This window comes from Rattus norvegicus, chromosome X (assembly GCF_036323735.1).
Source record: "Rattus norvegicus strain BN/NHsdMcwi chromosome X, GRCr8, whole genome shotgun sequence".
Lineage (NCBI taxonomy): Eukaryota > Metazoa > Chordata > Mammalia > Rodentia > Muridae > Rattus > Rattus norvegicus.
The window spans coordinates 3,488,360-3,503,840 of NC_086039.1; the positions used below are offsets into that span (position 1 = coordinate 3,488,360).

At 39.0% G+C, this 15,481-nt stretch overlaps 1 protein-coding gene across 10 annotated transcripts in view; it reads left to right on the top strand.

Annotated features, from left to right (window-relative positions):
- The window catches only part of Zfp182 (zinc finger protein 182), a 74,019-nt gene that overhangs the window by 7,369 nt on the left and 51,169 nt on the right, over positions 1-15,481 (top strand). For 3 of the 10 annotated variants that reach the window (NM_001401241.1, NM_001401240.1, XM_063279709.1), the window contains one exon: positions 4,029-4,135. The exons of the other annotated variants lie outside the window; for them this stretch is intronic. Coding sequence is in view for 1 of the 3 variants with exons in the window: in XM_063279709.1 (XP_063135779.1) it covers positions 4,121-4,135 (15 nt within the window). In the remaining 2 variants the exon portion in view is untranslated. The remainder of the gene's footprint in view (positions 1-4,028; positions 4,136-15,481) is intronic. 10 annotated transcript variants of the gene reach the window in all.

Genomic DNA, 15,481 nt, shown 5'->3' on the forward strand with positions numbered 1-15,481 from the left:
AAAACACCTTACTAGTGGGTACCCCACTGAAGAAAATGCCTCATTTCCCCCCAGAGATCATTACCTACCTATAGATTCTTAGAGGGAAGTGGATCTCATTAGTCCCTCCCCCTAGAAAACTATTAAAATATTCCCAGTGAATAACCACAGGATCGTCAGCAGATACAGAAAAGTCTTCCAAAAATTCAAGAGTGGTTAAAGAAGTGGTTAAAGAGTGATAAAAGAAAATTAGAAAAAGAAGAAACTTTCTGAGCTCAGGTTTTTAAAAAAGACTTTAAAATTTCTAAAAAGAAAACATAAAATTGAATGATACAAGTCTCTATTCAAACATGCTTGTTTTCCCCCAGTGCTACTAAATATTAGGCTTGGAAAGAAGTCCATCCAAATGTGCAGGAAAATAGAAATAAAAGGTATGAACAAAAAAAAAAAAACAACTATCTCCATGTCAGGAAATGCATGATTAGGACTATCTAAGGCTATTAAGGTTGCTCAGCCAAAGCACAGAATTGAAGGTCAATAGACAAAAATCAGTTACAGTTCTACATACCGATAGTGACTATTGGAAAATAAACATTTAAAAACAAAAACTATTACAATCACTTTAAAAATGAAATACACACACACACACACACACACACACACACACACACACACACACAGTCTTAGAGTTTTACTGCTGAGAAGAGTCACCATGACCAAGGCAACTCTTATAAAGGACAACAGGACAACATTTAATTGGGGCTGGCTTACAGGTTCAGAGGTTCAGTCCAGTATCATCAAGGCTGGAGCATGGCAGCACCCAGGCAGGCATGGTGCAGGAGGAGCTGACAGTTCTACATCTTCATCTGAAGGCTGCTAGCACAATACTGACTTCCAGGCAGCTAAGATGAGGGTCTTATAGCCCACATCCACAGTGACACACCTACACCAACAGGACCACAACTTCTAATAGTGCCACTCCCTGGATCAGGCATATACCATATGCAAACCATCACAAACATGCACACATATCTATATATGAAAACACATGATTATGTGGTATTATTAGCCCATTCAAAAACCTGGGAAAGTCATAGGCCCTAGAAGGTAAACTATAGCAGTTTTGTTAAATGGATGTGATACACCTGTCAGTTTGACTTCTAAGTACTTATATTTATCCTCATATATTCTTTCTTCTGTTATTTTTGATCAGAGATGCTTCTTTTTTTTTTACAAGAAGCAACAGTAGTGCAGTTCTACTGATTAAATTTTAAATATAGGACCATAGGGTACTTGAAATGAATCCTACTTGGTCGTAGTGTATTATTCCTTTTGGATATTTGTAAATCCAAACTACTAACATTTTAACTGTCACAGTTCTTGTGATAGATATGACTGTTTTTGGCTTGTTTGTTTTTGGGACAGCCCTGGCTGTCCTGAAACCACGTGTAAATTAGATTGGCCTTGAACTCAGAGATCCACCTGCCTTTGCCTCCCAGAATTAAAGGTGTGTGCCAATATATCCACATACTACACTGTTTTTCTTTTTAGTTTTTATCAGTGTAATACCTCATGAGATTGAAACTATTTCTTTCACTACTATTTTCTGGGAACTACTTTGAACTAGAGTCGATTCTATTTTAAATATTTCATAGACAGTGTTTGAACTGTGGTTTTTTGGTTTGTGTGTGTGTGTGTGTGTGTGTGTGTGTGTGTGTGTGTGTGTGTGTGTGTGTGTAGGCTAACTAAACAGTTCAGTTCCAGGGACTGAAGATATGGCACAGTGATACCTAGATACCTAGCTGTAATAGATGACTAATGGTATAATGCCCTAGGTTATATGCCTGTACCACAAAATAAATAAATAAATACTCAACTTCTTTACTATTCCAGATATATTCATGTTAACTTCTTTTTTCATCTTGGACAAGCTTTGGTGTCTGAAAAATTACTCCATTTATAAATTTAAAATTATATATATAATATATATAAAGTTTTTTCAGATGTCATAGCCTCTCAATATCTATTATTTTATTTCTAGTATTAGCAATTTATGACTCCATACTCTGCCAGTCTTGCTAAGGCTTAGTAAAGTGTTTATCCTTTTAGATTTATTTTGTTAAGTTTTATGTGTATGGGTACTTTGTCTGCATTTATGTATGCATACCATGTGCCTGCCTGGAGTTTACAAAGGTCAGAAGAAGGTATTAGATCCCCAGAACTGGGTCACAGACAGTTCTAACCCCACACATGGGACCTGAAATGAGGGTTCCATATAAGAACAGCAAGTGCTTATAATCACTGAGCCATCTCTCCAGCCCATTATGATACTTTTAAAATAATCATTCTTTCTTTATTGATTTGTCTGTGTTGTTTTTTCATTACTTCTTCAGTTTGTTTTGGGTTAATTTTCGTTTTTTTTTTAAACTTTCTTAAGGGATATATTTAGATTATTCGATTTAAACAGTTTTTTCAAGGGTTAGCTGGTGAAATGGTTTAGTGGTTAGTAGGTAAAGGCACCTGCTGCCAAGCCTGATACTTGAGTTCAATTTCTGAGATTTTCATAATTGAAGGAGAGTTCCAACTCAATATTTTTAAGTATAAATTTTTTTCAAGGATAGTTGAGTTAGTAAAGTATTTGCTTACCTAGTATTCATGAACTTTGGGTTGAGCCCTAGCACCACATAAAACAAGATATTGTGGCACATACCTGTAACCGCGGCACTTGAGAAGTAGAAGGAGGAAGATCAAGACTTGAGGACCAGTCTAGAGTATGCGAGATTTTGTCTCAAAAAATCACTTTTTTTCATTTAGTGTCATAAGATTTCTTCTAAGCACATTAGCAGTTTTTTTATGTTCTCATACATTTTTATGTTTTCATTTTTGTTCTGTTCAAAATATCCTCTAATATTCTTTGTGATTTTACTTCATGTATTTTACCTGTCTTTTTTATGTACATACACTTTTCAGAGTGGTAGTTGTTTTTTGAGTCAAGGTCTTGCCATAAAGCTCAGACTATTTTTTTTTAGAAGAATGGTATTTAATTCCCAAGTGTGTAGAAATTTTCCTTTTATCTTTCTACTATTGTTATTTTTTAATTTCTTTCTGATCTGGTAGCATAATTAGTATGATTTCAGTTATTTTAAGTTAGTTAAAGCTTGCTTTGTGATAGAGTCTCTTTTGTTAATAAGCCACATATACTTTAAAAAGTCTGTTTTCTGTTTTTAGTGGAGTGTTATATGTTATTTACATATAGTTAATGGTATTATTTAATTTTATATCTTTGTTACATTTTCTATTTATTGGCTCTGTCAGTTCCTACAAAAGAAACATTGAGGTGTCAAGTTTGCCTATTTCTCCTGTCAGTTTTCAGATAATCTGTGTGTGTGTGTGTGTGTGTGTGTATGTGTGTGTGTGTATTTATGCATATGTATTCACATATGTGGGTGCCTCTGTGTGCATATGCATGTAGAGCCAGAATTCAGAAGTAGTATTGTTGGTGGTATGTTTTTAGACAGGATTTACTATGTAACTTAGATTGTCCTCAAAGGCCCTGTGTCCTTTAAGCAGCCTTGAACTGATAGCCCTTTTGTTTTGGCTTCCCTAGCACTGGGATTACAGGAATGTACAACCAGTGTTGGCTTTTTGTTTTGTTTTGTAAATTGACCTTGTTACCCTTATATATTGTCAGCCATTCTCCTGAGTGATTCTATTCTCAGTGTCTAGTTTCTCACTCAAAGTTCTATGTTTGCTGTTATGAATATAATCATTCCAGCTTTTCTTTGACTAGTATTTCAATAATATCTTTCCATTTAAAATTTTTAAAAATTTTTTTCCTTTATATATTTTATGTGTACAGGTGTTTTATCTGCATCTATATCTGTGTACCATGTGCATGCCTTGTATCCATGGAAGCCAGAATAAGGCATCAGATTCCTTAGAAGGGGAGTTACAAATGGTTGGGAATTGAAACCAGGTCCTCTAAAAGACCTTAACCTCATTCTTAACTAAGCCATCTCTCCAGACTCATCCCTTTTTTGTTGACACAGAGTCTCTCTGTATGCAGTCCTGGCTGACTTCAAGCTCACTGTTTAGCCCAGGGTGATCTGAAACTCAAGATCCTCCTGTCTCCAACTGCCAAATGCTGAAATTGCAGGTAAGTAGCACATCACGTAACTCATCCTTACTTTTTATACAACTAGTATTAATTGCGTTTGAAGCATATTCTTGTAGATAACATACAGTTGAGTTCATTAGACTGTTGGAACTATCATCACAAAGTACCACAGACTAGATGCCTTAAATAATCAAACTTTCTCTTTGCACAGGTCTAGAACTCCAAGATCAAAGTCCTCTCTTCTCTGACATATTGTTTGGTTACAGCCTGCTTTCTTTCTTTCTTTTTTTTTTTTAAGATTTATTTATTTATTTCATCTATGTGAGTACACTGTAGCTGTCTTCAGACACCAGAAGAGGGCATTAGATCCCCATTATAGGTGATTGTGAGCCACCATGTGGTTGCTGGGAATTAAACTCAGGCATCTCTCCAGCCTTAGAGCCTGCTTTCTATTTGCAGGTGGTCTCCATACTGTGACCTTGCTATTGTCTTCATACTGTTCCTCTTCTTATACCATTCTTTATTGGCTCTGTTTTAATATCTTTCTTTAACTTTTCCTTTTTCTTTTATGACAGTGCTGGGGATTGAACTGGGGAATTAGTGTTATGCTTACTACTACCACTGATCTGCAGTCCCGGCCCTTCAATTTACTTTTAATTTTCTCTATGAATGTCCTATCTCCAAATATAGTATAAGAATTGGACTCTAATATATGAATCATAAATTTCAATCCCTCAGACTAGGTAATAGTTATAATCCATTTGGAAATTTTCATTTAATTGGTGCATTTTAGTCTTTTCACTTTAAATGGAATTCTTGATACCCTTGGATTTAGGCGTCACATTTCATTGTTCATTCACTGTTCTTTTCCCCATTTTATTTGGTACTGATTCCTTTTGCTGCCTTTAAAAATTAAACATTTGTTTTGTTTTGCTTTTTTATATTACATACTTATTTATCTCTCTGTATGTGGTGAGAATTGAACCCAGAACCCTGATATGATGAACATAATTCACCACTGAGTATCTTGTGTTTATCATGTCTTGCTATGTAGCCCAGTGATTTCAATTACATTAAATTGAAATTTAATGGGTATTCTATATGTGTCAGCAAATAGGTAGTTGATAGTGTTATTTAGTTTGTTTGACTTGTATTGGTTTTAAGATAGTCTCACCATGTAGCTCTTTTTTTTTGTGGGGGGGGGGAGGTTTATTCAGCTTACACTTCCACATTGCTGTTCATCACCAAAGGAAGTCAGGACTGGATCTCAAGCAGGTCAGGAAACAGGAGCTGATGAAGAGGCCATGGAGGGATGTTACTTACTGGCTTGCTTCCCCTGGCTTGCTCAGCTTGCTCTCTCTCTCTCTCTCTCTCTCTCTCTCTCTCTCTCTCTCTCTCTTTTTTTTCTTTATTAACTTGACTATTTCTTATTTACATTTCGATTGTTATTCCCTTTCCCGGTTTCCAAGCCAACATCCCCCTAACCCCTCCCCCTCCCATTCTACATGGGTGTTCCCCTCCCCATCCTCCCCCCATTGCCGCCCTCCCCCCAACAATCACATTCACTGGGGGTTCAGTCTTAGCAGGACCAAGGGCTTCCCCTTCCACTGGTAATCTTACTAGGATATTCATTGCTACCTATGAGGTTGGAGCTCAGGGTCAGTCCATATATAGTCTTTAGGTAGTGGCTTAGTCCCTGGAAGCTCTGGTTGCTTGGCATTGTTGTTCATATGGGGTCTGGAGCCCCTTCAAGCTCTTCCAATCCTGTCTCTGATTCCTTCAACGGGGGTCCTGTTCTCAGTTCAGTGGTTTGCTGCTGGCATTCGCCTGTGTATTTACTGTATTCTGGCTGAGTCTCTCAGGAGAGATCTACATCCAGTTCCTGTCGGTCTGCACTTCTTTGCTTCATCCATTTTGTCTAATTGGGTGGCTGTATATGTATGGGCCTCCCTATTCCCTGCCAAGGGTATTCTTGTTCCCCTTTTAAAGAAGGAGTGAAGCATTCGCATTTTGATCATCCGTCTTGAGTTTCATGTGTTCTGTGCATCTAGGGTAATTCAAGCATTTGGGCTAATATCCACTTATCAATGAGTGCATACCATGTGTGTTTTTCTGTGATTGGGTTACCTCACACAGGATGATATTTTCCAGTTTCCTCCATTTGCCTATGAATTTCATAAAGTCATTGTTTTTGATAGCTGAGTAATATTCCATTGTGTAGATATACCACATTTTCTGTATCCATTTCTCTGTTGAAGGGCATCTGGGTTCTTTCCAGCTTCTGGCTATTATAAATAAGGCTGCTATGAACATAGTGGAGCACGTGTCTTTTTTTATATGTTGGTGCATCTTTTGGGTATATGCCCAAGAGAGGTATAGCTGGGTCCTCAGGTAGTTCAAGGTCCAATTTTCTGAGGAACCTCCAGACTGATTTCCAGAGTGGTTGTACCAGTCTGCAATCCCACCAACAATGGAGGAGTGTTCCTCTTTCTCCACATCCTCGCCAGCATTTGCTGTCACCTGAGTTTTTGATCTTAGCCATTCTGACTGGTGTGAGGTGAAATCTCAGGGTTGTTTTGATTTGCATTTCCCTTATGACTAAAGGTGTTGAACATTTCTTTAGGTGTTTCTCAGCCATTCAGCATTCCTCAGCTGTGAATTCTTTGTTTAGCACTGAACCCCATTTTTTTAATAGGGTTATTTGTCTCCCTGCAGTCTAACTTCTTGAGTTCTTTGTATATTTTGGATACAAGGCCTCTATCTGTTGTAGGATTGGTAAAGATCTTTTCCCAATCTGTTGGTTGCTGTTTTGTCCTAACCACCCCATGTAGCTCTTAAATGGCCTTGAACCTACAGAGATCTGCCTGCTCTGCTTCCTGAGTGCTGGGATTAAAGTCCTATATTGATTTTATATCTACTTGTTCTTTCAATTTCAGGCTGTTACATGATAACATATGATATATGGCCCAGGCTGTCCTCTGCTTCCTAAGCATTGAGATTGCAGTATAAGTACCACCATGCTTGGTCCTTGGTTATATGTTAGACTATATCTATTTCTATAGTTTCTTTTGTGTTTGCTCTAGAGATTATCATGTGTACTTAACTTTATAAAATATGATTAATATTAACATTTTTATCTCATTTGTATGAACTTGTATAAGTTTCCTTACCTGGTCCCATTTCTGTTTTGGCTATTATATATCTACATGCATTGAAAGTTATATTGAACACTCTTAAAGTGTCTTTGTCTCTCCTTGGTTTAGGGTGTTGTTGCTTTTATGTGGAGTTTCACTATATTTTTTTCTCAGATCCCAAATTCCTAGGTTCATTTGATCCTCCTGCCTCAGCCTCCTGAATAGGTGGCACAGACATGTACTACTACATCTGTCTTTACAATGTTTTAATTATAGTTTCAACATCTTCATATTTTAGAGAATTGAAGAGAAATGACATTATTTTATTTATCTTTTTAAAAAAAATGTCCGGTGTTCTTCCTTCATTGTTGATAATTCAGATTTCCTTGTCTGTTTCCTTTTCAGTTGTCTGTCTGTAAACTGCTTTTAGTAATTATTTTCAGATTAAGTCTGTTGGCAACATATTTTTCCTTTATTGTATCTTTATTTCACTTTCAGTTGAGTCAATGATTTCTATGGAATCCTCTGCTCCTGAGATTCTCTCTTCCATCTCTTGTATTCTGTTGGTGAAGCTCGTATCTACAGCTCCTTGTCTCTTCTTTTGGTTTTCTATATCCAGGGTTGTTTCCCTGTGTCCTTTCTTGATTGCTTCTATTTCCATTTTTAATTCCTTCAACTGTTTGATTGTGTTTTCCTGGAATTCTTTCAGGAATTTTTGTGACTCCTCTCTATGGGCTTCTACTTGTTTATTTATGATTTCCTGGAATTCTTTCAGGGATTTTTGCGATTCCTCTCTGTAGGCTTCTACTTATTCTCTAAGGGAGTTCTTCATGTCTTTCTTGAAGTCTTCCAGCATCCTGATCAAATATGATTTTGAAACTAGATCTTGCTTTTCTGGTGTGTTTGGATATTCAGTGTTTGCTTTGGTGGGAGAATTGGGCTCCGATGATGCCATGTAGTCTTGGTTTCTGTTGCTTGGGTTCCTGGGCTTGCCTCTCGCCATCAGATTATCTCTGGTGTTACTTTGTTCTGCTATTTCTGACAGTGCCTAGACTGTCCTATAAGCCTGTGTGTCAGGAGTGCTGTAGACCTGTTTTCCTGTTTTCTTTCAGCCAGTTATGAGGACAGAGTGTTCTGCTTTCGGGCGTGTAGTTTTTCCTATCTACAGGCCTTCAGCTGTTCCTGTGGGCCTGTGTCTGGTGTTCACCAGGCAGGTCACTTGCAGCAGAAAAGTTGGTCTTACCTGTGGTCCCGAGGCTCAAGTTTGCTCGTGGGGTGCTGCCTACGAGCTCTGTGCGGCGGCAGCAACCAGGAAGATCTGCGCCACCGTTTCCGGGAGCCTCCGTGCAGCAGGGTTCCAGATGGCGTTGTGTGTTTCTCTGGCGTCAGAGATGTGTACAGAGTGCAGTCTCCTCTGGTTTCCCAGGCGTGTCTGCCTCTCTGTAGGTTTAGCTCTCCCTCCCACGGGATTTGGGTGCAGAGAACTGTTTATCCGGTCTGTTTCCTTCAGGTTCCGGCGGTGTCTCAGGTGCAGGGGTCCTGCCGCTCCTGGGCCCTCCCCGACGGGAACTCAGAGGCCGTATACAGTTTCCTCTCGGGCCAGGGATGTGGGCAGCGGTGGGCAGTGTTGGTGGTCTCTTCCGCTCTGCAGCCTCAGGAGTGCCCACCTGACCAGGCGGTGAGGTCTCTCTCCCACGGGGTTTGGGAGCAGAGAGCTGCTGCGGGCCAGGATCCGCGGGTTTGGGACTCCTGGTAAACACCGGAAATTTCTATAACATAGATTTTTCAGTGTAGTTATCATTTGTTACTTTTATTTATAAACATAAATGTGCATACATTTGTGTGTTCATACATTTGTGCATGTTCAGGCCAAAGACAACTTACAGAAGTCAGTTCTCTCCTTCCACTATGTAGGTTTTGAAGATTGAACTCAAACTTTCAGGCTTGACAATAAGCACCCTTGCTGCTGAGCTATCTCACTGGCCTGAATTATCATTCTTTTTGATATCTCAACAATGTTGTTCTACTTCTTCCCTCTGTGTTCTGTGATTTCTGGTGAAGAATTCACAGTCATTTGAATAGTTAATTCCCATATATGTATTATTTTTTCCTTTGCCTTTAGTTTTTAGCAGTTTTATGATAATGTTTCTGGGTATGGAATCCTTTGATTTTTTTTTATCCTGTTTCAGGTTTCTTCTGCTTCCTGAGCCTACAGATCCATGCCTTTTGTCATATTTGGGACACAATGAGAACTTCTTTCTTCAAACACATTTCTGAATTAGCCTCTTTCTCCTGTGCTTCTAGAACTCTGATTGTCTGAAATTGACATTGTCTCAGAGATGCTGTTCTTTTTCCCTCAACCACCCTAGTGTTCCTTCCCCCATTTTTCAAATTGGACAATTTCTATTGATTTACCCAGAAGCTTTCTTACTCTTTTCTATCCTCCCCTCCCCTTTCCTCCCCTCCCATCTCCTTTCTTCTCCTCTTCAGTCCCCTCTCCTCTCTGATTGTGTGAATCCTGGGCTTAAATTCAAGTTGTCAGGCTTGTTGGCAAGTGACTTTTTCTGCTGAGCCATCTTGCTGGTTTCTTCTCTGGGTTTTGGGGGACTATCCTAAACTCCGTTGATGCTGTGTATTCTGGTAAAGCTTCTGTTGCCTGAGGTATAAGAAAAAGGATGGAAGAAAAAACAAGTGGATGAACATTAAAGGTTCTATTCTTTTAAAGCCAAACAGGAAAGTCACCCTTAGAGATCTTTGTCTGTGTCCATACCAGCTTTTTAGCTATGTTACCTTGAACCTGGGTCAGGGAATACCAGTGAAAAGTAGAAACTCATCATTTATGAGTTCTTTCCTTTTCCTTAATCTTCCTGGTACTCTTTTCTTTTTTAGATTCTTCTAACTGCTCTTTCTTGCCTTCTGTCTAGGTTTCATGTCTGTACTAGGAGGGAAACGCAGCGGGAATATACGTACTCCATCTTACTTGGAAGCATAGATCCCAAAGTTACAGTGCACTATGCTGCCCACTGTCTGTGGGAACATGCCTATATATTCTAAGTACATGCATAGATCACTGCTCTCAGCTGTTGTGTTGCTAAACTGCTAGGCACATATGGGAAGCAGTGAGAGTACTGATATTGTCTGTTTCATTCTACTTTCCATTGTGAGAGATCTCTGATCCTAGGCATTTTCTCTTTTAAGAGGATAGAAACCTTAGTTATGATGAATACAATAGAAGAGCCCTACCAAAAAATCTTAACTACTCAGGAAGGCAAAAGTTATGTGAATATCAAAAGCTATAAGTGATTTAAGAAATCATCCTCTAGAGAACACTTCTCTTTATGGTTTGGTTAATCTCTCCAAAGAAGTCTGTTATTTATATATAACCTTATTCATGGCTCTCCACCTCTGCTTCCTCCCATTGTCCTCCTCTGTGCTTGTATCCACTCAGTCAGCTTTCCGATTTGTTCATTGTTGTTCTTCCTGGTGTTCTACAAATAATCCTCTTAGATTGGGGGTTTGGTTTTGGTTTTAGATAGAGGTCTCACCATGTTTCCTGGACTGGCCTTTAAACTCTTGACCTAAGTAGTCCTTCTGGGCTGGCCTTCCAAGTTGCTAAAATTACAGTAGGTTCTCCCAGCCCTGGTTTTGGCATGGTTTGTTTTGTTTTGTTTTTAATCATAGGTAACTTTTTTTTTTACTTTTTTTCATCTGAGAATATTTTAATTTTCTTTCCTGAAGAATATCGGTTTGTGGTTGAAACATTGTGTTTCTTTTAGCGTTTGAAAAGTGTTAGGACTGCTTCTTCCTGACCTCCTTATATGAGAAATCTATCATTTAAATCCTGCCCCCTTAGGAGAAGGTTAAGGTCCCCTGGATATCACTCCACACTGTTACAAAAAGTCACTGCAGGACTAGGTAAATCCATCGCTCCTCAGCCTTTTGGCTAAGATCAAGTGTACGACTAGGTAAATCCTCTCCCATGAAGGCCAGCCGAGATAGCTAGCTCATTTCGGGGAATGGGATCCATAAGCAGGCAACAGAATCAGGGACATCCCCTGTTGTTGGAGGAATTGTATGAAGACCAAGCTGCATATCTGCTACATAATGGGGATGAGGGGGTGGTTAGGTCCAGCCCAGGCTTGCTCTTGGTTACTGGTTCAGTCTCTGGGAGGCCCCAAGGGTCAAAATTAGTTGATTCTATTGGTTTTCTTGTGATGTCCCTATCTCCTTTCAGGTCCCTCAATCCTTCCCCCAACTCTTCCACAAGATTCCCCAAGCTCTTATCTAATGTTTGGCTGTGAGTCTCTGCATTGATTTATATCAGCTGTTGGGTGGAGCTTTCAGATGATAGCCATGCTAGGCTCCTGTTTGCAAGCATAACAGAGTATCATTAATAATATCATGGATTGGTTCTTATCCTTGGGACGGGTCTTAAGTTGGGGCAGTCATTGGTTGGCTATTCTGTCCTTCTCTGCCTCATCTTTGTCCCTGTACATCTTGTATACAGGACACATTTTAGGTAGAAAGTTTTGTGGGTGAGTTGGTGTCTGTATTCCTTCACTGGGAGTCCTGCCTTAAAGTTATAGGATGTGGCTACTTCAGGCTCTATATCCCCCACTGCTAGGAGTCTCAGCTAGCTAGGAGTCTCCCTGGGGCCTGCACGCTATCACAGGTCTTTGGCAATCACCTATTTCCATTCTCTCTCCCCAGTTCTCCCTGTATCTGATCCCTGCCCTACCCCATTCCCTTCCCCATCCCCACTCTCACCCAGTCAGGGATGGTAATACCGCCAAAAGTCTTGTTTTGTTTTGTTTTGTTTTTTAGGATTATTTTACCATATGAACTCAAAAATTGCCCTTTCAAAGTCTAAAGAATTGTGCTCAATTTTTGATGGGAATTGCATTAAATCTATAGATTGCTTTTGGTAAGATGGCCTACACTGTGTTAATCATACCAGTCGATCAGTGAGCATGAGAAAGCTTTCCTTCTGATATCTTTTTCAATTCTTTTTTTCAGAGATTTGAAGTTCTTGTCATACAGGTCTTTCACTTGCTTGGTTAGAGTTACATCAATTTATTTTATTTTATTTATAGGTAATGTGAAGGCTGTTATCTCCATAACTTCTTTCTCAGGCCATGTATCATTTATATAAAGGAAGGATACTTATTTCTTGAGTTAATTTTGTAACCAGCCATTTCACTAAAGTTGTTTATCAGCCATAGGAGTTCTCTAGTAGAATATTGGGGATCACTCCTATATACTATCTTATCATTCATGAAGAATAATACTTTGATTTCTTCCTTTCTGATTTATATCACTTTGATGTCCTCTTGTTGTCTTGTCACTCTAGCTAGAACTTTAAGTACTATATAGATAGTGAAAGAGTGGGAAGTCTTGCCTTTTCTCTGATTGTAGTGGGATCACTTCAAGTTTATCTCCATTTAATTTAATATTGGCTATTGTTTTGCTGAATATTGCGTTTATTGTGTTTAGGTATGTGCCATGAATCCCTGATCTCTTCAAGACTCTTAACATGAAGGGGTGTTGGGTTTTGTCAAAGGCTTTTTCAACAGCAAATGAGAAGATCATGTGACTTTTTCTTTCAGTTTGTTTATATAATGGATTACATTGGTGGATTTTCATGTATTGACCGATCTCTGCATCCTGGGGTGAAACCTACTTGATCATGGTAAATGATATTTTTGATGTGCTCTTGGATTCAGCTTGTGAGTATTTTATTGAGTAGTTTTACATCAATGTTCATAGACAAATTGGTCTGAAGTTCTCTTTTTTGGTGAGTCTTTGTGTGATTTAAGTGTCAAGGTGACTGTGGCCCCATAGAATGAATTAGGTACTTTTCCTTCTGTTTCTACTTTGTGGAATAGTTTGAGGCGTATTGGTATTAGCTCTTCTTTGAAGGTCTGGTAGAATTCTGCACTAAAACTACCTGGCCCTGGGCTCTTTTTGAGGGGGGCGGGTTAATGACTGCCTCTATTTCCTTAGGGGTTATAGGACTGTTTAGATAATTTGCCTGATTTTGATTTAACTTTGGTAAGTTGTATTTGTCTAGAAAGTCATCCATTTCATTAAACTTTCCAGTTTTGTGGAATACGGGCTTTTGAGGTAAGATTTAATGATTTTTAAAATTTCCTCAGTTTCTTTTATGTCTCCCTTTTCATTTTTGATTTTGCAAATATGGATACTATCTCTATGTCTTTTAGTTAGTTTGGGTAATGGTTTGTCTATCTTGTTGATTGTCTCTAAGCATCAGCTCTTAGTTTTATTGATTCTTTGCATTTTTTGTTTGTTTTGTTTTGTTTTTGTTTGTTTATGAGTTATTGATTTCAGCCCTGACTTTGATTATTTCCTGCCTTCTACTGCTCTTGAGTGTGCTTGCTTCTTTTTTTCTTTTTTTTAAAGTTTTCAGATGTACTCTTAAATTGCTGGTATGAGAACCATTTAATTTGTTTATGGAAGTACTTAGTGCTCTGAACGTTCCTCTTAGCACTTTTTTCATTGTGTCCCATAAGTATGTTGTGCCTTCATTTTCACTGAATTCTAGAAAGTCTATTTCTTCATTTATTTCTTCATTGACCCAGTAATCATTGAGTAGAGAGTTGTTCAGTTTCCATGAGTTTATAGGATTTCTGTTGGTTCTGTTATTGCTAAAGTCCAGCTCTAATCCATGGTAATCTGATAGATTACAAGAAGTTATTTGAATCTTATGTCTCTTGAGGCTTGCTTTGTTACCAACTCTATGGTCAATTTTGGACAAGGATCATTCCATAAGGTGCTGAGAAAGGGGTATATTCTTTTGTGTTTGAAAGAAATATTCTGTACATACCCATTAAGTCCACTCTACATGTAATGTCAGTTATTTTCATTATTTCTGATTAGTTTTTGTCTGGATGACCTGTCTATTGGTGAGAGTGGGGTGTTGAATTTTCCCACTATTAGTGTGTAGGGTTTGATGTGTGATGTAAGTTTTCGGAATGTTTCTTTTACAAAAGTGTGTGCCCTTGCATTTGGAGTTATACTTGCTCAGAATTAAGATGATATCTTGGTGGATTTTTTTTCCGTTTTTTCTTTATTAACTTGAATATTTCTTATTTACATTTCAAATGTTATTCCCTTTCCCGGTTTCCGGGAAAACATCCCCCCTAACCCCTCCCCCGCCCATTCTATATGGGTGTTCCCCATCCAATCCTCGCCCAATTACAGCACTCCCCCCAACAATCATGTTCACTGGGGGTTCAGTCTTAGTAGGACCAAGGGCTTCCCCTTCCAATGGTACTTTTACTAGGCTATTCATTGCTACCTAAGAGGTTAGAGTCCAGGGTCAGTCCATGTATAGTCTTTGGGTAGTGGCTTAGTCCCTGGAAGCCCTGGTTGCTTGGCATTGTTGTACATATGGGGTCTCGAGCGCTTCAACCTCTTCCATTCCTGTCTCTGATTCCTTCAACGGGGGTCCTGTTCTCAGTTCAGTGGTTTACTGCTGGCATTCACCTATGTATTTGAAGTATTCTGGCTGTGTCTTTCAGGAGAGATCTACGTCCGGTTCCTGTCGGACTGCACTTCTTTGCTTCATCCATTTTGTCTAATTGGGTGGCTGTATATGTATGGGCCACATGTGGGACAGGATCTGAATGGGTGTTCCTTCTGCCTCTGTTTTAAACTTTGCCTCCTTATTTCCTGCCAAGGGTATTCTTGTTCCCCTTTTAAAGAAGGAGTGAAGAATTCGCATTTTGATGATCCGTCTTGAGTTTCATGTGTTCCATGCATCTAGGGCAATTCAAGCATTTGGGTTAATAGCCACTTATCAATGAGTGCATACCATGTATGTCTTTCTGTGTTTAGGTTAGCTCACTCAGGATGATATTTTCCAGTTCCAACCATTTGCCTACGAATTTCATAAAGTCGTTGTTTTTGATAGCTGAGTAATATTCCATTGTGTAGATGTACCACATTTTCTGTATCCATTCCTCTGTTGAAGGGCATCTGGGTTCTTTCCAGCTTCTGGCTATTATAAATAAGGCTGCTATGAACATAGTGGAGCACGTGACTTTTTTATATGTTGGTGCATCTTTTGGGTATATGCCCAAAAGAGGTATAGCTGAGTCCTCAGGTAGTTCAATGTCCAATTTTCTGAGGAATCTCCAGACTGATTTCCAGAATGGTTGTGTCAGTCTGCAATCCCACTAACAATGAAGGAGTGTTCCTCTTTCTCCACATCCTCGCCAGCATTTGCTGT